The sequence below is a fragment of the Chroicocephalus ridibundus genome, chromosome 9, assembly GCF_963924245.1.
Source record: "Chroicocephalus ridibundus chromosome 9, bChrRid1.1, whole genome shotgun sequence".
Taxonomy (NCBI): Eukaryota; Metazoa; Chordata; class Aves; order Charadriiformes; family Laridae; genus Chroicocephalus; species Chroicocephalus ridibundus.
Genome location: NC_086292.1, coordinates 5,937,047 through 5,947,600, shown reverse-complemented (window position 1 = coordinate 5,947,600; position 10,554 = coordinate 5,937,047). Strand labels below are relative to the sequence as shown.

The following is a 10,554-nucleotide window of genomic DNA, read 5'->3' as shown; positions in this document are numbered from 1 at the left end:
GGCGGGAGCCACCTGCGAGCTCCCAGCCCCAAACCCCATCCCTCTCCTCCCCTCCCCGGTGCTCCCCATGGTCACCCCAGCTCCTTTCCACCCCATCCAGGCTTGGCCTGGGGACAGGACCCAAGATGGGGCAGATGTGGGGTTGGGAGGGGAGCTCTGCCGTGGAGCTCTTGAGGAGCTCTGCCGTGGAGCTCAAGAGACCCAAACATGGGCGAGCCCTCCCCGTGCGGCCCTTTCGCAATGGCCGGCTGGGCGGGCGCCAACCTTACAGAGCTGCCAGCTGTCCCGGGGGGCTTACGCCAGCCCTGCAGTGCCACCCGGGGCCGGGGCTTTTGTTCCCAGCTGGCGCGGGGGCAGGCAGAGCCCACAGCTGAGGGCTGAGCGCCCAAGCAAACATCAATCTCCCTCTGTCCTCCCGGCCAAGTTTCACAGACCGTCTCTGTTGGTACCTCACAGCCCCGTCACCCGCCCAGCCCCATCGGGGTCTTCTGCGGCGGGGAGGAGACAAGGCGAGAGGCACCCACGCCGATGTGGTGCTGGGGTTGTTCTTTAGATGGGACAAACCAAACCCCCCCGAGGTCTTGCTCCTGCCCCCACCCCAAACCTAGAGAGGACGCAGCCAAGGGGAGACGTTTCACGCCAGCGCGGTGTGCCCAGTTTCTTCACTCCCTGCTCTCCTTTCTGTCCCTTGCCCAACGCCAGGTCTGGGCACCCGGTGTCTGTTTGGAGATAAACGCTGCAGTCAGCCCGAAGCCACCCAGCTCCGGAAATCAGCGCGTCCCAGAAAAATAAAAATGGTAAAAACCCAACTCATCCTTCCAAAGTTAAACCCCGCCCTGGGTCTCAAGCACTGGTCATGGCACCGAGCTAGCAAAGGCATGAGGGGAGCGCTGCCCCACAGCCCCACGGACCCTTACGGTTTGGGTATCCCCAGGATCAGTTTTGGGGTCAGGAGCAGTGCTCAGCCCCTGTCCCCGGTTCTCCCAACGGCCCAGTTTGTACTGGGAGCCACTGGGACACCCACACAGCTGTAGGGCTGTCGCTGCCCTCCAGCACACAGCTCCGGAGGGTCCCTCACATCTTGGGGACAGTGGCAGCGCTCAGGCTGGGGGTGCTGAGCCCCTCACCCTCCCGCAGGTCACAGTGTGGCTAGGGGCCAGCCTTGGTGGCTTCATCCCCCAGCAAAGCCCATGGCCTTCGGATGGAGTTGGTTTTCCATTTCCCACCCGAGGCTGTGCACTGGGGGACACGTCCCAGCCACCACGGGAAGCAGCGGTGGGCAGGGGACCAACAGCCGTGGCCAAGTTAATTGCTGGTTTAAATGGAAGTTAGTGGAGTTACGCCAGGTTAACGGGACTCCCAGACATCGGCACTGGCAGCTTCCCGACAGCCTGCCAGCAACATGCCCAGGGCTGGGCGGCCACGGGCGCACACAGGTTTGTGTGTGGCGAGGGCAGCACGGCCCCTCGCCAGCCCCAAAGGCTCCCTGGGGTGATCTGTGTGGGGCCAAGGAAATGTGTCCTTGGCCGGGCACTGCAATGGCACGCCAGCCAGGCCCCTCCTCCACCAACCGCAGGGGGCCTGATCCTGCTGGAGCCGAGCTCTGCCGCTGCGCATGGCAGCGTTGGGATGCCAACCTTCCCTCCCTCCCTGTCTCCCTCACCAGGGGCCTCCTGCCCGCACCCATAGCCTGGAGCTGCCCTGGGGCAACACCGACTGCCAGAGGTTTAGCAAACCACCCTGTCAGGATGGTCTGACACCCACAGGACAGCATGTCCTACGCTGTTTGGGACAGCGGGTTCGGAGCCAGGCGAGTTCAATGCAGCAAGAACAAGGCGACAGCCTTGCTGGGGCTCCGAGCACTCAGCACCCTTCACACTTCGCCCAGGAATGGATTTTTTTTTTTTTTTTTTAAAGAAAACATCCAGCTCCAAGTCAGCCAGCCAGTCCTGAGCAGGCTGCTCCTCACAGATGGGGAAACTGAGACACAAGGAAAGCGCCAAGGAGCTGCTGGACTGGCAGCGAGCCCTGCTGGGATCTGCCATGCCACAGGGCACGGAGCCCTCGCAGAACCATACAGCCACTGTGGCCGGCCCTGTGACGGCAGGATCCTTCCACCACAGGGAAGGTGCAGGTGCAGGGCGCTCAGGCAGCGTGGCTGTGCTGGCACCCCAGCCCTCAGCACAGCTCTGCCAGTGCTGCCCCCCCGGACAGAGGAGCCCCCGGAGCCAAGGGGCACTTTGGCTCCCAGCGTGTCCCTGCCATCTAAGCCGCAGCATCACACCTCAGCCCGTCACCTCCACCCTCCCAGAGGGGCTTCACCGGTGCCCTGCCAAACCCCACTCCCCCACAGCCACATCCACACACACCCCCGCTCCCAGCATCACTTTGGGACCAGCCTGCACTGCTCGGGGAAAGCCAGCCAGCACACGCAGGCCGCGGGCCACCCCACGTGGTCCCCAGCCCAACCGGTGTGGGTGGCCCAGGTGCTGCAGCGGGGCAGGCAGGACATTGGGGAAGGGGCAGCGAGGGAAGGCTGGAGCCCAGGGACACACAGGGATCAGCCCTGCAGCGCTCTCAAGCCCTGGGAATATGGGATATCTGCCCAGCTCTGGGCTGTGGTTTTGCACAAGAAAAAACAAAGCGATGAGGTTTTCCAACCCCTAAAGTGGCTTGTTTTGTCCGACTTTGTGAAGCCTCTGCGCTTCAGCCCCTCAAGGGGCAGGGGGAGGACCCCGGCACTGAAACAAGGAGCAATTATCAAACCACAGGCTCTGAAGAGCTTTTGTTCCCTGGATGCACCAGAGCAGGGATCGGAGGACACCTAGCGAGATGCCTGGATGGCCCCGCGCACCAGCGGCACCCAGAGCCCAGCGCCGTGGCAGCCCCAGCCCTGCAGCGGTCCCATCCTGCTCCCCTCCTCCTGCTGCGGTGGGGCCCACGATGAGAGCTCCAGCGGGGCTGCAGGAGCTGATCCAGCCCTGGGGGAGATGCATGGTGGGAAGACTCGGCTCCTCATTTCACGTTTCTCACTGCTACCTTGGCAGCGGGAGCCTCCGTGCCTCCCTGACCGGCCACACACACTTCCAGTGCTGGTTCCTCCAGCAGTGCTCACAGCTGTGTGACTCCTGTATAAACAGGGATTAAATCCCAAGCTCATCTCAGAGACACTGACTGAGATGCAGGTGCCCCTTACGGCTCTCTGGGTCCTGCTGACATCAGCATTGCCCCTTCCCAGAGGTTCTCGTCCACCTCCCAGTCAAGTTGATTTTACTGGTGCAAATGGGGCAATGCCCGGTGACTATGACTTATTCTTGTGTCTGAATTTGAGTGTACAATATTTGAGGGCAAAGATCTGGATGGAAACAGCCACCCCAGGCAGAGACACGCTGGATCCAGCCCCTCAGGCATCCCCACAAGCAGGCAGAGCAGGAGCAAACAGCCTGGCCATGCCTCACATTCTGTATCAACCTCTTGTCAGCGCTGGATCCAGCCCCAGGCTTCACTTCGCTCCTTGGATCCCTGCAAGAGGGGAGCCAGGCTTTGCAGAGACCCCGCTCCCCTTCCTTACCTCCCAACCTACAGTATCGTAAAACATCCTGAGGTCACGGTGGAGACCCTGCCGGCTCCTCAGCACAGCCGAGCCACCCGAGAGCCCTGTGCTCCAAACCCCCCGTGCAGCCAGGACAAGACCGCAAGACGCTGTCTGAAGAAACTCTGTAACGCCAAACCCCTCCTGCTCCACTGATGCTGGACAAGCTGCCACGGGCAAGGAGCTGCAGTGCTCAGGCTAAAAGGTGAAGCGAGGAAGATGAAGCCGACGGCATGCCTCAGAGGGGTGAAGGAACCCAGGGCGTTAAGAGGGTTGCGGTGACAGAGGAGGAAAGAGAACAGGGGAAGAAGGCGCTCTGAGGAGGAAGGTGCCGTTAGCGGTTTCACTCAGAGGCTGCTCACAGGCGGTTCTGAGCCAGGGCTGAAGAAGAGAGACAAAACCAAGCCCCGGGACCATGGAGAACAAACCCTCCCCACTTCCGCAGGACGCTGGGCGCAGGCGGCCAGCGCTGACACCGCGGAGCGCGCACAAACCCACCGCCCCGCTGCTCACGGCAGCCCCGAGTCCACCCGGGCTCCCCCTCCGCGCTGCCGCAGGACCGGGCCCCGCAGCGGGGAGGAGGCTCGCAGCCCAGGGGCAGGCCCCCAGCGCCTCACGGAGGCCTCGGCGCGGCAGCCGGGAAGGGCCGGCCCTGCCCACGCCTCCCACGGCAGCCACCGCGAAAGGCCCAGCCCGGCCAGGCCTCGCCCCCGTCGCCATCTGCCCTCCCGCCTCGCTCACGTGACCGCCGCGTCCCACGTGACCGCCGGGAGAGAGGGCGGGCCGCGGTGCGCACCGCTGCTCGTGATTGGCGGAAGGGTGGGGGGCCCCGCGCAGCGATTGGTGGGTCGGACCGCCCATCGTCACAGCGGCCGGGGGGCGGCTATGGCGGCGGTACGGCGGGCGCTGCGCTGGGCCCTGGCCGCGGCGCTGGCCCTGGCGGCGGCTCTGGCGCTGGACAACGGGCTGGCGCGGACGCCGCCGATGGGCTGGCTGCACTGGGAGCGCTTCCTCTGCCGCACCGACTGCGACACCGACCCGCACCGCTGCGTCAGGTACCGGCGGGGGTGCCCTGGGGCCCGGCCCCGGGTGGTGGGGCGGGGGGTACCGGCCGCAGGGGAGCCCAGGTACTGGCACTGGCGGCGTCAGGGCCGGGGACAGCCGGCCTAGGGCGATGCTCTGCGGCACTGTCCCCTGGCACCCGGTATGCCCTTCCCGTGCCAGGGCACAGAGCCAAGCGGCGACTGGGGCCCTCCCCGGGCCCTGCTCCCGGCCGGCCCGGCCCGGCCCCTCGGCGGAAGGGCGGCACGGTTGCCGTGTCGGTGCCAGAAATCAGACTGCCACGTTCTCTGCTTTCTTTCCTGGTCGTGTCTTTCCCGTGCCCAGCGAGCGGCTCTTCATGGAGATGGCCGATGTGATGGCTGCCGAGGGCTGGAGGGACGCAGGCTACAAGTACGTCTGCATCGACGACTGCTGGATGGCTCCCAGGCGGGATGAACACGGCAGGCTCCAGGCTGACCCAAAACGGTTCCCCAGCGGGATCCGCAAGCTGGCCGACTACGTGAGTGCCACCCGCTGCGGCGCAGGGCAGTGATGGGGGACCCAACCTGCAGCCACACTGGGAGCAGGGCAGGAGAGGGAAGGCCAGGTGGAAAATGGCTGCGTAGCTGCTTAGCTAAGGTCCTACCTGCCGGAGTGGGGTTTTGCTTCCCTTGCCGGCCCAGCTCCGCTTCCTCCTGCCTCGCAGCTGCCCCATCCCCAGTTCTCTTTCTGCAGGTCCACTCCAAGGGGATGAAGCTGGGAATCTACAGCGATGTCGGGAACAAGACGTGTGCTGGCTTCCCTGGCAGTTACAACTACTATGACCTGGATGCCCAAACGTTTGCCTCCTGGGGCGTGGATCTGCTGAAGTTTGACGGCTGCAACTCTGGCACGCTGGAGCTGCTGGCAGAAGGTAGGTGTGGGCTCGAGGCAGCACTGCAGTGGGAATATTCTGCAGGCAGCAGCAATTCTAGGCCCAGGGTGGGCTCCAGGGAGTTGTTTTTCCCTGAGCATACTTATTTGAGGGATTTGCTTACAAAAGCAGGTATGAAACTCTGTTCCCAAGGCCAAGATAGCAAGTGTTGCTGGCCCAAGTGTTTTTTACCAGTTCAGCCTCCTGGCGCTTTCACTGGTGTGCACAGCTTGAAAGAGCAGCTTCCTCACACCAGAGATCACATTGTGCTGAGCACGGAAACATCGACTGCGTGCTCTGGGAGCTCTCTGTGCAGACTGCCGCCTCAGCTTTTAATGCGGAGAGGCTTTGCCCTTCTGCAGTGCTTTCACTGGAGAGCTCAAAACGTTTCACACACTTAACCCTTAATCCCTTTGCTGAGGGCGTGTCAATGCACATCAGCTTGAAGCTAGAACAGCTTGTGTCAGCCATAAAAAAGGGCAGTTATCAGGGCTTTTAATGGAAAAAAATGAAGGAAATTCTGGCATGAAAATCCTCCTGGGGCTTTCATTTTAAAGCACGCCAGTGTAAATCCCAGTTCAGAAGTTACTTGCACAGAGGCTGGCAAGTCAGCAGTTGAAAGCTTCAGTAGCTCACTGTGCTGAGGGGGGGGGGGCTTGGCTACAAGCACAACCAAATCCCAGTGCCACGGGAGCAGATTTGTGGGAAGAACGATGCAATTCAGAAGGCGGTTTTCTCTTGACTGGACTCTGGCTGCTGGCACAGTCAGCACCACGGTGTTTGGCAGCAGGAATCCTGCACGCAGTCCTGGCTCTGCCTGGCAGGGAGAACATGCCCAAGTGACAATCCCATCGAAGCCAGTTGGTGGGGCATATGCCAGCTGCCACAGCCAGGAGCACAGCTCAGCACCGTAAGTGACGGCTGAGCTGAAAGCTCTTGTTGGATCATATGTGTAACCCAGATAAAATCTGGTTGTATTGAAGCAGTTCCAGGGGAGAGAGCGAGCCTTTATTTCTCTCTCTGCTGATTAAAATGGACTTAAAAGGGCTGTCTGGGGACAAGGACAGGAAAAAGCTAGCTAGTGCTTTTGAATTCCTGCCCAGTCCATATGGCACAAACGCCTCATAAGAACATACTGCTACACTACCCAGCAAAGCTGTACCTAGCAGCTTGATAGATACCAACTTGTATTTCCCAGGTATCTAGAGGGAAAAATGCCACACAGCAAAACTGCAGCTTCTACCCACGGCTGTACGTACAAAGAGATCAGCAGTCGTGGAGCAATGAGCCTGCCCATGACCTGTAGCAAAGCTGTGAAGAAGCTCACCTGTCCTTGGGAGGCAGGCCACTGGCTGCAGACTATAAGCTCCCCTGTCCTCCCTGTGGTGTTTCATCCTTGATTTTGCAAGAGTTGAACTGAAACCCGAACCTGTGACATTGGACTAGTTCCTCTGACCAAGGAGATTGTGTAACCTCTGCCTGTCCTCTTCCTTTAGGTTACAGACGCATGTCTCTGGCCCTGAACAAGACTGGAAGGAGCATTGTGTACTCCTGTGAATGGCCTTTCTACCTGAGGCCTGTGCAGCAGGTAAGGAGCATTTCTCGAGGCTTATCCTGGGGCTGAAAGTGGAAAGAACAAAAAAGCTTTAAGTGCAAAACAGCCTCCCGAGAAACTTGCTGCTCTCTAGTCTGACAGAGAAAAAGACTGTAAGGTAGAGGAAAACCCCTTTTTCCTCTAGAGCCCTGAAGTATACCTGAGGCAAGTCATTACTCTGCTGAAAAGAATTCAGTAGGATCCTGCAGCATGAAGGCACAGCCCAGCTGCAATGTGCCAAAGAACACAGCAGCATCCATCTGCTTTCTGTCTCCAAGGAACCAAGCAACAAAACATTGGCAATGCAGACACACGGTTAGCGGACAGTTCGGTGTTATTCCTCCTGGAGGCAGAGTGCTACAGATTGAGCCTTACAGTCATCTCTAGGGACCAGGAGAGAGACTTTAGGACAGCCTATTTAATAGGAATTCCCCACATTGTTTACCGACAGATTTCTGCCAGCCAGGGTCCATGGCTGACATGCTGCTCTCCACCCACAGCTGGCATCCCCTGTGCCACCATGACAGGATGCTGCCGTTCCCTCCCACTGGGAGTTAAACGCATTAGTCACCACAGGATGTAAACCCAAGAAAGGGCAGTAATTACTGGGATGTTACAGTTTAATCCCACTGGCCCTGTCACACCTTCAGTAAAATAGCGCTCAAAGGAATTTTCTAACAGCTAGATGGCTGCAACTGTTCACCCAAGGGAAGCAATAACATTGTCTGGAGCATGGCAGACTGGAGTTACTGGGCACAAGGCATCCTAGGGAACCAAGATGTACTAGATCATCCCGATGGCTGGTGATGAAAGGTGTTATCATAGTTCTCCCCCAAATTATCCCTGATCTAGTCTAGCCTTGTGTACAGTCTTGTTCTTGTACAGTCAGGCTCTCTGGCTAATCACACTAATTATTTTGGCAGCCCAATTACACAGAGATCAAACAGTACTGCAATCACTGGAGGAACTTTTTTGATGTCTATGATTCCTGGAGAAGCATCAAGAGTATCTTGGATTGGACAGCACTTCACCAAGACAGCATTGTGAAGATAGCTGGGCCAGGGGGCTGGAATGATCCTGACATGGCAAGTAGAGCAACACCCACGTCCCTTTCGGCACTGGCAAAAAAACCCTTTCCTTGGCTGTAGGCTGAGAAGGGGAGGGAGAGAACTGGGGGAAGGGCTCTGATAGGGCCCTAGGATTAGGAATCTGATGAGAGGGAGAGAGAACTACAGCTGCAGAAGGTACCGAGGAAGCACTGTCTTTGCGTAAAGCAGACTCTACAAGCAGTGCCAGTTCAGAACACAGATGTGGCAGTGGGAGACGGTTTCCAAAGTGCTTATCTCCCACCAGAGGGGAAAATCCCTGGGTGCCAGCATCACAAGGAAGGAATACCTGCATCCAAAAGCAGATTCTTGAACGCTACCTAGGAAGTTAAGGATTCTTCTTTACCTCCACCAGTGGTTCATCCTAAATTGCCACACTAATCATGCCTTGATTTTCCCAACCATCTGGTCCTCCTCCTGGTATTCAGCCTATCTAACCAGTCCTCAAACAGGGGTCCCACCCTCGGCATCCTGTCATTTACTAGTGCTCAGGTTGGTGGCCCAGTTTCTCCTCGGCAGGCAGCGTTACCGGGCATTTTTGTTTTTCTCTCACAGCTGGTGATTGGAAACTTTGGGCTAAGCTGGGATCAGTCGGTGACTCAGATGGCAATGTGGGCTATTATGGCAGCTCCCCTCTTCATGTCCAATGACCTGCGGCACATTAGTCCTGAGGCCAAATGGCTGCTCCAGAACAAAGAGGTGATCGCCATCAACCAGGATCCCCTGGGCAAGCAGGGATACCAAATCACCAAGGTATGGCAGGACCAGGCTAGGAGGTGGGGTGTAGGGCACAGGCAGCCAGCCTCCTCAGAAAGGGGACACTGGGGACACACGGGCTATAGAGGAGTGCGCCGGGTTTGGGAACAGGAGCCCAGTGAGCCCGCTTGCTCCTGAAGCCCGTTTAAAGAGACAGACACGAAGGCCATCAGTTCTGCCTTCCCTAACGTAAGCCCTGGGTTTTTTTCCTTGGCAGGACAAGAACTTTGAGTTGTGGGAGCGACCTCTGTCTGGTCGAGCCTATGCTGTGGCAGTACTAAACCATCAGGAGATCGGAGGACCCCAGAACTTCACCTTCTCCCTCACCTTCCTCGGCAACGGGCTGGCCTGCAACCCAGCATGCTCCGTCCGGCAGGTCCTGCCAGCCAGCAGGGACTGGGGGTTTTACACATGGGTCTCCTCCCTGAGCGTGGAGGTGAACCCAACAGGCACGGTGCTGCTGAAAGTAGTAGTACTATAGGAGGTACAAAGACAATCTTTTCATAAGCCTCAGACTCTGTCCAAACTTCTTGTCACGAGAAGCCTGTCTCCTTCCTCCAAGCAGGGTGCCTTTGTTCTCTCCTCCAGCATTCACTATTTATGTGCTTCTATGTGGACTTTGAACCTTCGGCTTAACGTGACAAATACCTATCACTCCATCACCAAGAGGTAACGGGGAAAGGGGTGCTGCTTCTCTTCTGTTTACCCTTTCTCTGGCATCTCACCTAATTCCTTCTCCAAGGGGCTATAAGGGCCCCAGCAGGGCAGCAACTCCTGTTAATGCCCACTGCCACTACCAACCAAAGAAATGCAAAGGATACATGCAGCATCTTACAGCTCTCCTTGAGCACTTCAGGGACAATGGGGAAAAACTTGCTGCTTTGCCAGGCACACAGTCCAAGAGCAAGAAAAGCTGCTCCTACCCCCACTGAAGAAACCCAATACTATCCTCAAAGCATGGGCATCTGCTTCCACCTTCTGACAACTCAGGGACCGACCTAAATCACTGCACTCCTTAGCAACTGCTTTCTTGACAGCTGCCTGCTTATTATAAATGTGGTTAAGTATCATGCCTCAGGACTTGGCTTTTGAGGGTTTCTCATTACACCAGGAGTCCTTCTCACCAGTGGCTGTCACTTCCCTTCAGATGATAAATCCCTCTCCACCCTTCGTGGGAACACTAGGGTCCCCTTCCTCGGTGAGCTGCCTTCCAGAAACGCCCATGTGCTTGCCTTCTACTGCTGGCACTAGCCTCGAGGTTGAATAACACAGGTCCTTCTGAGACGAGAGGTGGATACTTAATCACTTGTGCAACCATTATGTACAAGTATGTTCTCTTCTGACTACTGCACAATCAGGATAACTTGATTTGTTCTTATTTCTGTGATTAAGCACTTTGATTAAAGCATCCCTTAAAAGGCTAAGCTTTTTCTTAGTTTCACTGTACATGAGTACAGCATGGTATCTGAAATTAAATCAGGTTTTAGAAAATGGGCCAGCTTGTTCAAGTCACTGAGTTCTTGTGAAATTTGTCACGATTACAACAAACAGT

At 57.5% G+C, this 10,554-nt stretch overlaps 1 protein-coding gene across 1 annotated transcript; it reads left to right on the top strand.

Moving 5' to 3' along the window:
• The first annotated feature begins 4,453 nt into the window (after window positions 1-4,453).
• On the top strand, window positions 4,454-10,426 carry GLA (galactosidase alpha). The gene is made up of 7 exons (XM_063346109.1): window positions 4,454-4,647; window positions 4,979-5,153; window positions 5,369-5,546; window positions 7,043-7,134; window positions 8,064-8,225; window positions 8,802-8,999; window positions 9,220-10,426. Exons 1-7 carry the CDS (start codon window positions 4,478-4,480, stop codon window positions 9,481-9,483), a joined length of 1,239 nt encoding a protein of 412 aa, XP_063202179.1. The 5' UTR covers window positions 4,454-4,477; the 3' UTR covers window positions 9,484-10,426.
• The last annotated feature ends 128 nt before the right edge of the window (window positions 10,427-10,554 follow it).

Bases quoted from the DNA above. Each gene is read 5' to 3' on its own strand.
- GLA (XM_063346109.1), top strand. From the start codon at position 4,478: ATGGCGGCGGTACGGCGGGCGCTGCGCTGGGCCCTGGCCGCGGCGCTG. The intron at 7,135-8,063 runs GTAAGGAGCATT...TTATTTTGGCAG, and splicing joins ACCTGAGGCCTGTGCAGCAG to CCCAATTACACAGAGATCAA. The intron at 9,000-9,219 runs GTATGGCAGGAC...TTTCCTTGGCAG, and splicing joins AGGGATACCAAATCACCAAG to GACAAGAACTTTGAGTTGTG.